At 53.7% G+C, this 16,626-nt stretch overlaps 1 protein-coding gene across 2 annotated transcripts; it reads left to right on the forward strand.

Moving 5' to 3' along the window:
* The first annotated feature begins 6,228 nt into the window (after positions 1 to 6,228).
* On the forward strand, positions 6,229 to 16,438 carry STX4 (syntaxin 4). 2 transcript variants are annotated; one of them, XM_044303473.1, is made up of 10 exons: positions 6,229 to 6,378; positions 11,877 to 11,975; positions 12,054 to 12,153; positions 12,463 to 12,537; positions 13,702 to 13,769; positions 13,847 to 13,955; positions 14,095 to 14,168; positions 15,300 to 15,437; positions 15,543 to 15,653; positions 15,728 to 16,438. In XM_044303473.1, exons 1-10 carry the CDS (start codon positions 6,349 to 6,351, stop codon positions 15,806 to 15,808), a joined length of 885 nt encoding a protein of 294 aa, XP_044159408.1. In that variant the 5' UTR covers positions 6,229 to 6,348; the 3' UTR covers positions 15,809 to 16,438. The 2 variants fall into 2 exon arrangements, with proteins under 2 accessions (XP_044159408.1, XP_044159409.1); XM_044303474.1 differs by lacking the exons at positions 6,229 to 6,378; positions 11,877 to 11,975; positions 12,054 to 12,153; positions 12,463 to 12,537 and adding an exon at positions 13,147 to 13,174.
* The last annotated feature ends 188 nt before the right edge of the window (positions 16,439 to 16,626 follow it).

Below are 16,626 nucleotides of genomic sequence, written 5' to 3' on the forward strand. Positions count from 1 at the left end.
TTTTTGGCGGTTTGTAGGCGACGTTTTTTCTGGGTCACAGATGCTCATTTTGGGAACATTTGTCTCTCTAGATCGGACCTGTTTCTGGGGTGAGGAGTCATGTGACCTGCTAACTGTACAGCAGCAGAGTAAGGTTGATGGGGATAGTAGTCCGTCCAGTCCAGCTCTACATGATGGGGGTGTGAGTACAGAGATCTGAAAGTGGTGAAGAAGCGATACAGAAAGTCTATGAGAAAGGTCGGCGGCTGGTAATGTTACTGCACTTATAGACGTCAGCCCCCATGCTTTACACTGCAGGCAGCATGACATCTTATGTCGGTCTGCACACAGTCTCCCTGTAATGCTGACATTTATCCCAATGCGACGTCGTCTGTCTACCGGACGACGTCGCATCTCCGTCACCTCACAATTCTGGGGACAAGTGACCTGACAGAGCACGGAAACCGGACCAGAGTCCGGGCTAATCTAGAGCAGCAGCGCCACCTAAAGTATAGTGAATGCGGCCTCTCGTCATTCCCGCACATGACTGGAGGTGGATGCATGAGGGGGACGCCCTTAAATCTGCAGGGTTCAGCCGAGGGGGCGATCACCCAGCTTTCCCACAGTCCTGATATGCCATCTACCTGGCTGTGCGGTGATACAGCGACCAACCTCGTGGGATATTACAGGATGGCAGCCATATTGGTTGTCACCCAGCTTTCTCACAGCCTGATGTAACATTGTGGGGTCCACGAGCTGCAGTCGCGCTGTGGCCCCCCCTGGGCTCTGCACACATCTATGTAATGAGATGTGGAGAGTCCTGTCATGACTGGCACGAGCCGTGACACACAGCCCCACGCAGAAAGCCCGGCCTATGATCCTATACTATAAGGCCTGCCATTGGCTGCACGGCAGCATCATCACCGCCATTCACAGCCAGAGGTGGACACCCCCTCTAAATCAGCAGCGGCTTCAGCTGTCATCTCCTCCTTGCTGGAAGCAGTCTGCACAGAGGGACAAGGGCGACCTCTAGTGTCCACACAGCCAACTGCATGGGACTGAGCGGATCAGCAAAAGACTGGATCCCCAGGGAAGGACATGAGTCCACTGGATCCCCAGGGAAGGACATGAGTCCACTGGATCCCCAGGGTTCATGCGCACTTGTACATAGGGATTCAACCGATTTTTTCGAGCCGATACCGATACTCTGTGAACTTTCAGGCCGATAATTTATACCGATATTTTATATCTCATAATATATATTATATTAGTTGGTGGTCACTGAGGTGGTGGAAATGTGCATTTGGCCCCAGTATATTATAAATTAATAAAGCCCTTAGTTGGTAGTGAATTTATAATTTACATTTATAATATACTAGGGCCAAATGCACATTTCCACCCCCCCCCCACTGACTTTATTAACCCCTAGCAGACCTCAGATCAGTCCTTTATTAACCCCTAGCAGACCTCAGATCAGTCCTTTATTAACCCCTATCAGACCTCAGATCAGTCCTTTATTAACCCCTAACAGACCTCAGATCAGTCCTTTATTAACCCCTAGCAGACCTCAGATCAGTCCTTTATTAACCCCTATCAGACCTCAGATCAGACCTTTATTAACCCCTAACAGACCTCAGATCAGTCCTTTATTAACCCCTAGCAGACCTCAGATCAGTCCTTTATTAACCCCTAGCAGACCTCTCCTCACCTCTCCTGCGCCGCGGCTCCTCTTCATCTCCGGTCCGCGCTGCACTGTCACTACGTCCAGACGCTGTAAAAAAAGACCAGGGAGGGCGAGTATCGGAAGCAATTCCTGCGCTTCTTTCCCGCTCCCGATGCTCACTAGTACTCGCTTTATGCGCATTATCGGGCTTGGCTTACTTTTCTGTTGGTGCAGGATACGGAGCCGATGTTTCTCCACAGATGCTTCCCATGTCCAGTGTTTCTTCCGGATGTTTACTCGCTACGCTCCATGTATGTTCCGTCGGGCGCCACATGACGTACACCTCCATGCAATGCGGGTTTGTTACTGTGTGTGCACCGTGTTGTGGCCACATATATATTAACCCCTTCATGCTGCAGTGCTTTTCAGTTTTTTACTCCCTGCTTCTGCAGCCATAACTTTTATTTTTTCCAAGGTAAAAAAAAAGGTGTTATCCGGATTGGCGCAAATTATAGCTCCACGAATATTCTCAAAAGTGGCGGTATACTAAATGAATCGGCGCACACACACACACATACGTGTAGGAAATCAGATGTATATTAAAAGGTTGTGGATCATAATTATATCAAATAGTAGCAGAATCGTAAATCAAGAGGAATACCCACCGGAGAGGGATCTTTACAAACTGGATTTTTGACGCCGTTTTCTCCCAAAAAACAGCAGCTCTCTAACAATAATACCGGAGACGCATTTGGTCCGAATTGTAAGACAATAACAATAAAAGCGTGTAGAGACGCTCAGTACAAAAACGGAGGCTGTGCGATCCTACTGGCTACTGACAGTACTCGAAACGGGCAATAAAGGGTCACATTGAGACCCCCGACTCCCACACCTCGCGCCAGGTCCGCTCGTCTAACGGAACCGCACTCAGAGGACTCCTAAAGACAAGCAAAACTTGGAATTTTACTTGTGATGAACAGGATTTATTTTAACCCCAAAATACATCGTCAATACAATTAGCCATGCAGCAGGAGGCCTTTGGGCATTAATGGGTGCGGTTCCATCAGACGAGCGGACCTGGTGCGAGGTGCGAGAGTCGGGGGTCTTCAGGTTATCCTTTCTCCTCCATCTCGAGTACTAGGATAAAACTGACCTGTTCCCTTCATTCTCCGGGTCAGTACGCTTACGGTGATACCGCATTAGTTTTTCTTTTGTTTTAGGGCTCGCTCACACAAAGTTTTTTGCGTTCCGTATACGGAACCATTCGTTTCAATGGGTACGCAAAAGATGCGGACCGCACTCTGTGTACTTTCCGCATCCGTTGCTCCGTTCCCTGGCCCTGCAAAATAGGCATTTCTATAGTGGGCCGCAAATTGCAGAAGGCACGCGGGCGCCATCCGGTTTAAACGGCGCGGTTGTGTGCATGAGCCCTTAAGCTGTGCATCTGGTAGCACCGCCGTATTCTGACCATCAGAACTTTCCGTATTCATGGCTGTGGCGCTCTGTGAGGCCTTACTTTAGAAACAATCTGTAGTCATTACTGATACCATCTTGGGTGTGCACGACTTTCTGATAATTTTTTATTAGTTTTTTGGGCGGTAAATCAACCCAAAAATGGTAACTCTGCCCATTTAGATTTTTGTTTAGCTACAGCGTTCGCTGTACGGGATAAATACGTTTATATTTTAATAGTACAGGGGCCATGGGACACGCCGAAGCAGATTTATTTATTTTTTTACTGGGAAAGAGGGGTAATTAGAATTTGTATATATATATATTTTTACCGATCATCTGATTGCTAATGCGGTAGACTTCAGTGATTTGAAGGGCATCTGTCAGCAGTTTTGTCCCTATGACACCGGCTGACCCGTGCTCTTGGCAGCTGAAGGCTTCTGTGTTGGTCCCATGTTCATACGCTACTCACAAAAAGTTCAGGATATTTGGCTTGTGGGTGAAATTTCAGGATGAACCTAAAATGCCCTCTAACCTTTACAGGAGAACGTAATGTGACCTTCTCTAACCTTCTGAATGTCCAACTGTTCAGTGTTTCAGGACTTTTTGCACAACTTGCTGTTCTCTAACAAAGAGCTTAACGGCAAAATTCACATCAGATGTTTAATCCATGAATCACCCAATAAATGTCCTGGTTCTATTAGAATTGGTATTAAACCGTCCTCCTCATCATGCTGCTCACATTTTGACATCATGAGACTAAGACAACACCTAATTGATGAACAGGACCTCGCCATTGCGAGGCTTCAAGCAGGATGTTCTCAGATGGAAGCGGCCACTGAGCTTAGAGCGTCACAGAGTCATCAGCAGGTTGTATCAGAGAGACTGGAAGAGTCACAGAAAGGCAGAGAAGTGGACATCCCGTGGCCACATCCCACGCTGCTGACCGCTTCATTGTGAACAATGCCCTGCAGAACCGGATGATGAATGAGACACCACTCCAGGCACCCAAGTGTCACGTCAGACTATTGGACCATCAGCGTGGTCTGCGTTCTAGAGGACCTGCAAGGTACCTGACCGCACCACCAGGCACAGGCGTCATCGTCTTGTATGGGCCAGGGAGCATCTACGCTGGACGAGGGACCAGTGGGCCTCAGGGCTGTTCACTGATGAAGTGCAGAGCCTGTAGGTGTAATGGTAACGCCCCTGTTGCTCCTAGAAGCTCATCTGCATATATTAAACCTTCCTTTCTCTCAGCCATGTGGACACACACAAACATGGGACCAACACACACGCCAACTGCCGAGCGCACATGTAACAGGTCAGCCAGTGTCATAGGGACAGAACTGCTGACAGATGCAGTCTATGGTAGAATCGGTCAGTTCCTCTGTCCAGTCCTGCCACAGGCTCAGCCTGATAGGACCTTTGCCATAGGGTCTTCAGGCTCGAGGCCACCACAGCAAACAGACTGCTCCTTCAATCCTGGTGTGGGGGAGCCATTTCAGCCCCAGGAGCGCAGCACTGCCAGAAAGTAACCTCTCAGGTGGCCTGGTTACAATTGATTACAGCATCTGAGGGGGTTAAAAGCCCATGATCGGTGTTATCGCCAATCACACACACATTGCCTCTGAGTGTCTGCTGTGTAAAACAACAGGCAGCCTCATCTCTAAAGATCCAGCACTGGTTGTCCATGAACGCCCAATGTCATGAATGGGTTAAAGGAGTCATCTCATGACGCGGCGCACGCATTACTGTGCAGGGAATAGGTTTGTATATTGTTGGGTTCTTTGTCTCTTCCATCCTCTTCTAGGACTTTTATATTGATGACCGATAGGATACAATCCCTGTGAAGTCATATTACATCAGTGACAGAACCGGCCGCCGGGTGGGAAGGGGTTAAACGTCATCCGATGCCCCCAAAATGTTATGTACATGGAGGCATCCCGACCGCGGGAGATCCTGAGATCAGCGAATGACATAATCTGCGCGAAAACAAAAGACCAATGACCGGAAATGACCTGAAACAAAACAAGGTAGTAACACAAACAGAGTAAAAATAGAAATAGAACTTGTTTATAGTAAAAGGGTTTTCCGCCATTGTTATACTGACAACCTCAGCACAGGTCATCAGTATCTGTTCGGTGGGGGTCCGACACCCGGGACCCCCGCCCTTCAGATGTTTGAGAAGGCAGCGCAGCGCCGTCCATTGTACGGTGGCGGTGCTTGGTATCGCGCTCAGTCTATTCACTTCTAATGGGCGGGGCTGTGCTTAGGTCATGTGACCGATGAACGTGGCGTCACTGGCCTGTGGGAAACGAGAAGGCCACGGACACCGCCTTCTCCAACGGCTGATCTATTTTACTTTTATTCTTTTTGTGTTAGCACTTTGTTTTGTTTTACGCCATTGCCGGTGACGTTCGGTCATTGGTCTTTTGTTTTCGCACGGATTATGTCATTCGTTCCGGCTCTGCGGCGTCCAGGTGTGAAACGCGGCAGCTGTTTGACCAGTGCCCCCCCACAGGGGTCGATCTCAGAAGCTGGATTTCAGCTTTTTCTACTTTTCACGTGTCCTCGCTGTGGGAGCGGCGATGCACTGCGGCGGAGCGCTTACTTTGAGATGTTTGTTTAGTTTATCAGAAGCTGTGCGTTTCTTGAACCGTTATAACGCCTTCACGTGGGTCTTGTCGCCCTCTTATCCAGCTCTTCAGGACATAGCGATCTTTTCCTCTGACTGCAAAGAAACCATTGGGGGGGGGGGGACAAGTTTGAGACTGCCTGTAGAATTTAAGGGGGTTAAAGGGCCAGGACCCCCATCATCCACACTGGGTCCTATTAGCTCAGAGGGCAGGAGGGGGTTAAACCCTGCAGCAGATCACTGACTGAAGAGTCTCCCATTGGCCTCTCTACACCTGAAGAGCACGGAGTTTTATAGGCTTTAGAAACGCACATCATCCCCTCCATTCGGAGATTGCTCCCTCCTACAGGCCCGGCCCATCGGTGCCACAAGCCGCAGCGGAAGCCCCACTGGAGACGGAGGCGCGCGGGCTGCTTTATATACCGCCGCACTCCGGTCCTCCGGCATCCCGGCATGCTTCGCGCCTCTCCTTCTACCTCTCCCCACTCTATGGTTCTTCTGCCGCAGGAAGGGTGCGGTGGGCGGAGTCGGGGCGGGTCATGCGCAGCACGAGTGGAAGTGGCAGAAACTAAGTTGTGAGAAGTGTTTTGGGAGAGGAGGCTGAGAGTCCAGCGGCAGAATGAGGGACCGGACCAAGGAGCTGAACCTGGTGAGTGCGGGGACCACAGGTGACAGGATGGATGGGCGGACTACATATCCCGGCATGCCCCGCACAGGTGCCGTAGGACTACATAGCCCAGCATGCCCCCAACAGGTGCCGTAGGACTACATATCCCGGCATGCCCCCCCCCCCCAGGTGCCGTAGGACTGCATATCCCAGCATGCCCCCCCCCCAGGTGCCGTAGGACTACATAGCCCAGCATGCCCCCCACAGGTGCCGTAGGACTACATATCCCGGCATGCCCCCCCCCCAGGTGCCGTAGGACTGCATATCCCAGCATGCCCCCCCCCCCACAGGTGCCGTAGGACTACATAGCCCAGCATGCCCCCCACAGGTGCCGTAGGACTACATATCCCAGCATTCCCCCCACAGGTGCTGTAGGACTACATATCCCAGCATGCCCCCCCACAGGTGCTGTAGGACTACATATCCCAGCATGCCCCCCCCCCCCCCACAGGTGCCGTAGGACTACATATCCCAGCATGCCCCCCCCACAGGTGCCGTAGGACTACATATCCCAGCATGCCCCCCACAGGTGCCGTAGGACTACATATCCCAGCATGCCCCCCACAGGTGCCGTAGGACTACATATCCCAGCATGCCCCCCACAGGTGCCGTAGGACTACATATCCCAGCATGCCCCCCACAGGTGCCGTAGGACTACATATCCCAGCATGCCCCCCACAGGTGCCGTAGGACTACATATCCCAGCATGCCCCCCACAGGTGCCGTAGGACTACATATCCCAGCATGCCCCCCACAGGTGCCGTAGGACTACATAGCCCAGCATGCCCCCCACAGGTGCCGTAGGACTACATAGCCCAGCATGCCCCCCACAGGTGCCGTAGGACTACATATCCCAGCATGCCCCCCACAGGTGCCGTAGGACTACATAGCCCAGCATGCCCCCGCCCCCCACAGGTGCCGTAGGACTACATATCCCAGCATGCCCCCTCCCCCCACAGGTGCCGTAGGACTACATATCCCAGCATGCCCCCTCCCCCCACAGGTCCCATAGGACTACATATCCCAGCATGCCCCCCCAGGTGCCGTAGGACTACATATCCCAGCATGCCCCCACAGGTGCCGTAGGACTACATATCCCAGCATGCCCCCCCCCCCCCCCCAGGTCCCATAGGACTACATATCCCAGCATGCCCCCCCAGGTGCCGTAGGACTACATATCCCAGCATGCCCCCCCACAGGTGCCGTAGGACTACATATCCCAGCATGCCCCCCCCACAGGTGCCGTAGGAGTACATAGCCCAGCATTGCCCCCCCACAGGTGCCGTAGGACTACATAGCCCAGCATGCCCCCAACAGGTGCCGTAGGACTACATATCCCGGCATGCCCCCCCCCCCCCCCCCAGGTGCCGTAGGACTGCATATCCCAGCATGCCCCCCCCCAGGTGCCGTAGGACTACATAGCCCAGCATGCCCCCCACAGGTGCCGTAGGACTACATATCCCGGCATGCCCCCCCCCAGGTGCCGTAGGACTGCATATCCCAGCATGCCCCCCCCCCACAGGTGCCGTAGGACTACATAGCCCAGCATGCCCCCCACAGGTGCCGTAGGACTACATATCCCAGCATGCCCCCCACAGGTGCTGTAGGACTACATATCCCAGCATGCCCCCCCACAGGTGCTGTAGGACTACATATCCCAGCATGCCCCCCCACAGGTGCTGTAGGACTACATATCCCAGCATGCCCCCCCCACAGGTGCCGTAGGACTACATATCCCAGCATGCCCCCCCCACAGGTGCCGTAGGACTACATATCCCAGCATGCCCCCCCCACAGGTGCCGTAGGACTACATATCCCAGCATGCCCCCCACAGGTGCCGTAGGACTACATATCCCAGCATGCCCCCCACAGGTGCCGTAGGACTACATATCCCAGCATGCCCCCCACAGGTGCCGTAGGACTACATATCCCAGCATGCCCCCCACAGGTGCCGTAGGACTACATATCCCAGCATGCCCCCCACAGGTGCCGTAGGACTACATATCCCAGCATGCCCCCCACAGGTGCCGTAGGACTACATATCCCAGCATGCCCCCCACAGGTGCCGTAGGACTACATATCCCAGCATGCCCCCCACAGGTGCCGTAGGACTACATAGCCCAGCATGCCCCCCACAGGTGCCGTAGGACTACATATCCCAGCATGCCCCCCACAGGTGCCGTAGGACTACATAGCCCAGCATGCCCCCGCCCCCCACAGGTGCCGTAGGACTACATATCCCAGCATGCCCCCTCCCCCCACAGGTGCCGTAGGACTACATATCCCAGCATGGCCCCCTCCCCCCACAGGTGCCGTAGGACTACATATCCCAGCATGCCCCCTCCCCCCACAGGTCCCATAGGACTACATATCCCAGCATGCCCCCCCAGGTGCCGTAGGACTACATATCCCAGCATGCCCCCACAGGTGCCGTAGGACTACATATCCCAGCATGCCCCCCCCCCCCCCCCCACAGGTCCCATAGGACTACATATCCCAGCATGCCCCCCCAGGTGCCGTAGGACTACATATCCCAGCATGCCCCCCCACAGGTGCCGTAGGACTACATATCCCAGCATGCCCCCCACAGGTGCCGTAGGACTACATATCCCAGCATGCACTGCGTGGTCAGGACTGCTAGATGTCTTGTGATTCTGGCATTGCGGTAGGTTGTGACTGCACAGATGGCGGTGTAGCCCCGGCCGCGGGGTCGGGTCACACAGTGGAATACCTACGGAAATCCAAGTGGAATCTGATTTACATTCACCTCTTGTCAAAGCGAAATCCGCCCCAGCGTCTCCGCCCTAAGTTCTTGCTCCTGATATTGTGAGCGCTGAGCAAAAGTCATACCGCAAACCTCCAGAGCACAGGGCGAACTACAGCGAAAGACTGAGGGGCGGGCGGAGCGTTCCGAGTGTACGGTATATAGTACACAGTATATGGTACACTGTGTATGGTGTACGGTATATAGTACACAGTATATGGTACATGGTGCATGGTGTACGGTATATAGTACACAGTATATGGTACACGGTGCATGGTGTACGGTATATAGTACACAGTATATGGTACACGGTGCATGGTGTACGGTATATAGTACACAGTATATGGTACACGGTGCATGGTGTACGGTATATAGTACACAGTATATGGTACACGGTGCATGGTGTGCGGTATATAGTACACAGTATATGGTACACGGTGCATGGTGTACGGTATATGGTAAATGGTGTGCGGTATATGGTACACAGTATATAGCACACAGTATATAGGTAAATGGTGGACGGTATACAGGGAGTGCAGAATTATTAGGCACATGAGTATTTTGACCACATCATCCTCTTTATGCATGTCGTCTTACTCCAAGCTGTATAGGCTGGAAAGCCTACTACCAATTAAGCATATTAGGTGATGTGCATCTCTGTAATGAGAAGGGGTGTGGTCTAATGACATCAACACCCTATATCAGGTGTGCATAATTATTAGGCAACTTCCTTTCCTTTGGCAAAATGGGTCAAAAGAAGGACTTGACAGGCTCAGAAAAGTCACAAATAGTGAGACATCTTGCAGAGGGATGCGGCACTCTTAGAATTGCAAAGCTTCTGAAGCGTGATCATCGAACAATCAAGCGTTTCATTCAAAATAGTCAACAGGGTCGCAAGAAGCGTGTGGAAAAACCAAGGCGCAAAATAACTGCCCATGAACTGAGAAAAGTCAAGCGTGCAGCTGCCAAGATGCCACTTGCCACCAGTTTGGCCATATTTCAGAGCTGCCACATCACTGGAGTGCCCAAAAGCACAAGGTGTGCAATACTCAGAGACATGGCCAAGGTAAGAAAGGCTGAAAGACGACCACCACTGAACAAGACACACAAGCTGAAACGTCAAGACTGGGCCAAGAAATATCTCAAGACTGATTTTTCTAAGGTTTTATGGACTGATGAAATGAGAGTGAGTCTTGATGGGCCAGATGGATGGGCCCGTGGCTGGATTGGTAAAGGGCAGAGAGCTCCAGTCCGACTCAGACGCCAGCAAGGTGGAGGTGGAGTACTGGTTTGGGCTGGTATCATCAAAGATGAGCTTGTGGGGCCTTTTCGGGTTGAGGATGGAGTCAAGCTCAACTCCCAGTCCTACTGCCAGTTTCTGGAAGACACCTTCTTCAAGCAGTGGTACAGGAAGAAGTCTGCAAGGTAAGAAAAACATGATTTTCATGCAGGACAATGCTCCATCACACGCGTCCAAGTACTCCACAGCGTGGCTGGCAAGAAAGGGTATAAAAGAAGAAAATCTAATGACATGGCCTCCTTGTTCACCTGATCTGAACCCCATTGAGAACCTGTGGTCCATCATCAAATGTGAGATTTACAAGGAGGGAAAACAGTCCACCTCTCTGAACAGTGTCTGGGAGGCTGTGGTTGCTGCTGCACGCAATGTTGATGGTGAACAGATCAAAACACTGACAGAATCCATGGATGGCGGCTTCTGAGTGTCCTTGCAAAGAAAGGCGGCTATATTGGTCGCTGATTTGTTTTTGTTTTGTTTTTGAATGTCAGAAATGTATATTTGTGAATGTTGAGATGTTATATTGGTTTCACTGGTAAAAATAAATAATTGAAATAGGTATATATTTGTTTTTGGTTAAGTTGCCTAATAATTATGCACAGTAATAGTCACCTGCACACACAGATATCCCCCTAAAATAGCTAAAACTAAAAAACTAAAAACTACTTCCAAAAATATTCAGCTTTGATATTAATGAGTTTTTTGGGTTCATTGAGAACATGGTTGTTGTTCAATAATAAAATTAATCCTCAAAAATACAACTCGCCTAATAATTCTGCACTCCCTGTATAGTACAGAGTATATGGTGCATGTTGTATGGTATGGTGTGTACGGTACATGGTGTGTACGGTACATGGTGTGTACGGTACATGGTGTGTACGGTACATGGTGCACGGTGTGTACGGTGCACGGTGTGTACGGTACATGGTGCACGGTGTGTACGGTACATGGTGCACGGTACATGGTGCACGGTGTGTACGGTACATGGTGCACGGTGTGTACGGTACATGGTGCACGGTACATGGTGCACGGTGTGTACGGTACATGGTGTACGGTACATGGTGCACGGTGTGTACGGTACATGGTGTGTACGGTACATGGTGTGTACGGTACATGGTGTGTACGGTACATGGTGTGTACGGTACATGGTGTGTACGGTACATGGTGTACGGTGTGTACGGTACATGGTGCACGGTGTGTACGGTGCACGGTGTGTACGGTACATGGTGCACGGTGTGTACGGTACATGGTGCACATTGTTTGCTGCACATTCACTAACAACAGACAAAGATTTTGAAAATGGTGGAACATTGAAGCAAAACATTCAGCAGAAGGTTCCATTATACATTGAATCATCATGTAGAGGGGCCCCTCTTGTGTTCGGGGCCCCCTTTGTCTCATGAACCCTTTTTCTTTCAGGGTGACAGCGACTCTGAGTCCGATGAGCACAAAATTTTCATCCCGATGACAAATGGCGGCAGCGATGAATCCGAGACCGACAAGCAGTTCTTCCAGATGGTAATATTACCCGGGGGCCAGCAGGGGGCGCCCCCCCCGCTCTGTCATTACATTGCCTTCCACTGTCTGTTTTCTTAGACTCGTGAGATCCGGGAATCTATGGCCGTCCTCAGCACCAAGGTGACGGAGCTGGAGGCCAGCCAGGTGAAGATCCTCAGCCAGCCGCTCCCGGAGGAGAGTAAGTGACCTCATCGGAGCGCCTGCCGGGCACCCTGACCTCACTAGAACCACCAGCATGACCCCGCACGCCACCCGTGACCCTGACCCCTCATCACATGACCCTGCACTGTGGTGATAACCCGTGACCCTGACCCCTCATCACATGACCCTGTTCTGTGGTGATGACCTTTGACCCTTCACCCCTTCACCCTGCAGTCCACCTGTAGTAGCTGCCCCCACTCTTGGCAGGTGTGTACGTGTTGATTTTGGGCTGCAGGACGTCTCGGTGATTCGAGTTCTGACTAATCCCATCGATGTCTCTTCTCAGATTTGAAGAAAGATTTACAGTCTCTACGGGAGGAGATCAAACGTTTAGCCAAGGAACTCCGCAGCAAGCTACAGCGTAAGTCCCGGGGAGGGGCCCATGGCCGGAGGCAGGGGCCATAACTGGAGGGGCCCATGGCCGGAGGCAGGGGCCATAACTGGAGGGGCCCATAGCCGGAGGCAGGGGCCGGGGAGGGGCCCATAGCCGGAGGCAGGGGCCGGGGAGGGGCCCATAGCCGGAGGCAGGGGCCGGGGAGGGGCCCATAGCCGGAGGCAGGGGCCGGGGAGGGGCCCATAGCCGGAGGCAGGGGCCATAACTGGAGGGGCCCATAGCAGGAGGCAGGGGCCATAACTGGAGGGGCCCATAGCCGGAGGCAGGGGCCATAACTGGAGGGGCCCATAGCCGGAGGCAGGGGCCATAACTGGAGGGGCCCATAGCCGGAGGCAGGGGCCATAACTGGAGGGGCCCATAGCCGGAGGCAGGGGCCATAACTGGAGGGGCCCATAGCCGGAGGCAGGGGCCACAACTGGAGGGGCCTATAGCCGGAGGCAGGGGCCACAACTGGAGGGGCCCATAGCCGGAGGCAGGGGCCATAACTGGAGGGGCCCATAGCCGGAGGCAGGGGCCATAACTGGAGGGGCCCATAGCCGGAGGCAGGGGCCATAACTGGAGGAGATCAAATGTTTAGCCAAGGAACTCCGCAGCAAGCTACAGCGTAAGTGCCGGGCATATAGCCGGGGGCAGGGGCCACAACGGGAGGGGCCCACAGCCGGGGGCAGGGGCCACAACGGGAGGGGCCCACAGCCGGGGGCAGGGGCCACAACGGGAGGGGCCCACAGCCGGGGGCAGGGGCCACAACGGGAGGGGCCCACAGCTGGAGGCAGGGGCCGGTTGTTAGGGCAGATAAATGTGGGCAGAAGTGGAGAGTCAAGGCTTGGAGAATGAGGCCGGTGTGTAAATGGAGGATAGGCCAGTCTTGGGGAGCGGTGTTATGGCCGGGGCAGGGGCCACAACGGGAGGGGCCCACGGCCGGAGGCAGGGGCCGGTTGTTAGGGCAGATAAATGTGGGCAGAAGTGGAGAGTCAAGGCTTGGAGAATGAGGCCGGTGTGTAAATGGAGGATAGGCCAGTCTTGGGGAGCGGTGTTATGGCCGGGGTAGGGGCCTAAAGAAGGGTGTGCATGCTCTGCTCCCCCTCTGGATCTGCCGATCCCCCTCTCACTGCGGTTCCTTCTTTATTATAGTCATTGAGATAAAGGACGAAGATGAGGCGGTCCGGAGATCGGTGCACCTGCGCATGAAGAAGACTCAGGTAGATTCGGGTCCCCGAGGTTCAGTTTGGGGTGCAGAGGACGGGGGGCATTTCTCAGGACGTCTCTCCTCTTGCAGCACTCTGTCCTCTCTCAGCAATTTATCGAAACCCTGAACCGATGTAATATGGTGCAGACCCAATACAGAGACAGCAACGTAAAGAGGATCAAGCGGCAGCTCCAGATCAGTATGTGCCTATAGGCAGGGGCGTCTTGTGTATGCTGGGGGATGTAGTCATGTTAATATGCCAGACTGCGCACAGTACCTGTTTCTGCTGGGGGTTGTAGTGCGAGGACACCATTAACCTTCCTGTTGTTGTTTCACAGCTGGACACAACGTTACTGATGAGCAGTTTGATGAAATGCTGGAGTCCGGACAGACGGACGTGTTCACCTGCAATGTAAGAGGGGGTGGGGAATGAGGCAGCAGGATCTTGGAGGTTGGTGGAGAGGCTGTGGCCGGTGTCATCCTATGAGGTACAGGTGCTGATTGAAGGATGTCAGGTCTAGGGGTAGTGGTGGTGATTAGCAGAGGATGTGGGGGTTGGAGTGAGTGGTGGTGATTGGTGGAGGATGCAGGTTTTGCAGGGAGTGGTGCTGATTGGCGGAGGATGTGGGGGTTGGATGGTGTGGTGGTGATTGGCGGGGGTTAGAGCATGTGGTGGTTGGCGGAGGATGGGGGGGGTTGGATGGTGTGGTGGAGAATGCGGGGAGTGGTGGTGATTGGCGTAGGATGCGGGGGGTTGGAGGGTGTGGTGGTGATTGCCGGGGGATGCAGAGAGTGGTGGGGGTTGGAGTGAGTGGTGGTGGTTGGTGGCAGTGGTGGTGATTGGCGTAGGATGCTGGAGGATGCAGGGAGTGGTGTTGATTGTGATTGGTGGTCATTGGCAGGGGTTGGAGTGATTGGTGGTCATTGGCGGGGGTTGGAGTGAGTGGTGGTGATTGGCGGGGGTTGGAGTGAGTGGTGGTGATTGGCGGGGGTTGGAGTGAGTGGTGGCGATTGGCGGGGGTTGGAGTGAGTGGTGGCGATTGGCGGGGGTTGGAGTGAGTGGTGGCGATTGGCGGGGGTTGGAGTGAGTGGTGGCGATTGGCGGGGGTTGGAGTGAGTGGTGGCGATTGGCGGGGGTTGGAGTGAGTGGTGGCGATTGGCGGGGGTTGGAGTGAGTGGTGGCGATTGGCGGGGGTTGGAGTGAGTGGTGGCGATTGGCGGGGGTTGGAGTGAGTGGTGGCGATTGGCGGGGGTTGGAGTGAGTGGTGGCGATTGGCGGGGGTTGGCGTGAGTGGTGGCGATTGGCGGGGGGTTGGCGTGAGTGGTGGCGATTGGCGGGGGTTGGCGTGAGTGGTGGTCATTGGCGGGGGTTGGCGTGAGTGGTGGCGATTGGCGGGGGTTGGCGTGAGTGGTGGCGATTGGCGGGGGTTGGCGTGAGTGGTGGTGATTGGCGGAGGATGCCGTCTAGGGCACTGGCCGTTCCTGCACAGGTCGTCGGTAGTAAACGGACCAGTCTGTGTGAGCGGTGGGCTTCTCCCTGCAGATCCTGAAGGACACGCAGATCACTAAACAGGCCCTGAATGAAATAGAAGCGCGGCACGAGGAGATCCTGAAACTGGAGAAGAGCATTTTGGAGCTTCACGACATGTTCATGTACATGGCCATGGAGGTTGAGGCGCAGGTGATGCATGTGTCTATATGTGTGTCCGTCATAGGAGGTGGTGGTGGAGGGTGATCTTTCTGCCGTGTCCTCATCATTGTCCTGACTCTGTCCCTCCCACCTCAGGGGGAGACGATAGACAGCATCGAGAAGAACATTTTACATTCCACGGATTATGTCGAAAAAGCCAAGAAGCAGCTGGACCAGGCGGTGGACAACAGGAAGAAGTCGCGTAAGGTGAGAACGAGCCGAGGACAGACGCCCTATCCTCTGTGCCGACATGTTTTACACCTCGTCTCTTCTCTCTGCAGAAGAAGCTCTACATCGCCATCTGCGTGGTCATCTTGCTCATCATCATCGCCATCATCATCGCAGTGTCCGTCACGGGTTGAAAGGAGAAGAGCTTAGGAGGAGCCCTGTGGCCCTCCCCTATATATCTGTATTATACTGGATGCCGTCCTGACCCCGTGGCCCCCGCTGAAACGACTTTGCTGAATCCAGGACCCAGTGGGGCCGGGTAACTGAACTCGTGTGGTGGCCTAATACCGACACTGTGTGCGTTTTCGAAGTGTGCCTTATACTTTACTACTATGGATGTAATTATAGCGTTTGTGCGAGGGACGCAGCCGCGAATCTCTGTGTTCTCTCAGGTTTGGGCGCCCCCTGCACAATTTTGCCACATAATTGTGATATCTGTGGGCGACTTGCGTGAGTGCGTTCTCAGAAGGTCCAATAACAATGTAGGGATCATGTGTGGCCACACACTGTACATGAGCGTCACGTGTGCGAGTCGATGTCGGCTCTATAGTCTCCATATATCCGTGTAATATGTCTCCACAGATGGGGCTTCATCCACAATATTGCTGGGGCCAGAATGCGGTGCTCTCTGCATCCACACTACATCTCGCACTTGTGCAGACACTGAACCAGCAGGGAGTTCAGAATCTCCAGCAGAATTGTGGATGCAGCTCTGGACTGTCCCTGCTCCCTAATACTCTCCACAGAGAGGAGATTGCACTTTCTTCTTGTAATGACCCCCAGAGATGGAAGCCATTTTTTATTTGCTTCTGAGCAGGGTGGCGCCAACTTGCCATCATGCCCTGGTGCTCGCTGACCGCCCTGGGTTACGCTGCCTGCAGGTCGTCCTGAACGTGACAGCTGCGGTTCCTGCTTACATTTTCATGCTGGACTTGAGGAGCGTGGCCCCCGT

The sequence above is a fragment of the Bufo gargarizans genome, chromosome 8 (genome assembly GCF_014858855.1).
Source record: "Bufo gargarizans isolate SCDJY-AF-19 chromosome 8, ASM1485885v1, whole genome shotgun sequence".
Lineage (NCBI taxonomy): Eukaryota > Metazoa > Chordata > Amphibia > Anura > Bufonidae > Bufo > Bufo gargarizans.

Excerpts from the sequence above, each read along its gene's own strand:
- STX4 (XM_044303473.1), top strand. The coding sequence starts at position 6,349 with ATGAGGGACCGGACCAAGGAGCTGAACCTG. Across the intron at positions 11,976-12,053 it reads ACAAGCAGTTCTTCCAGATG|ACTCGTGAGATCCGGGAATC; the intron begins GTAATATTACCC and ends CTGTTTTCTTAG. Across the intron at positions 12,154-12,462 it reads CCAGCCGCTCCCGGAGGAGA|ATTTGAAGAAAGATTTACAG; the intron begins GTAAGTGACCTC and ends GTCTCTTCTCAG.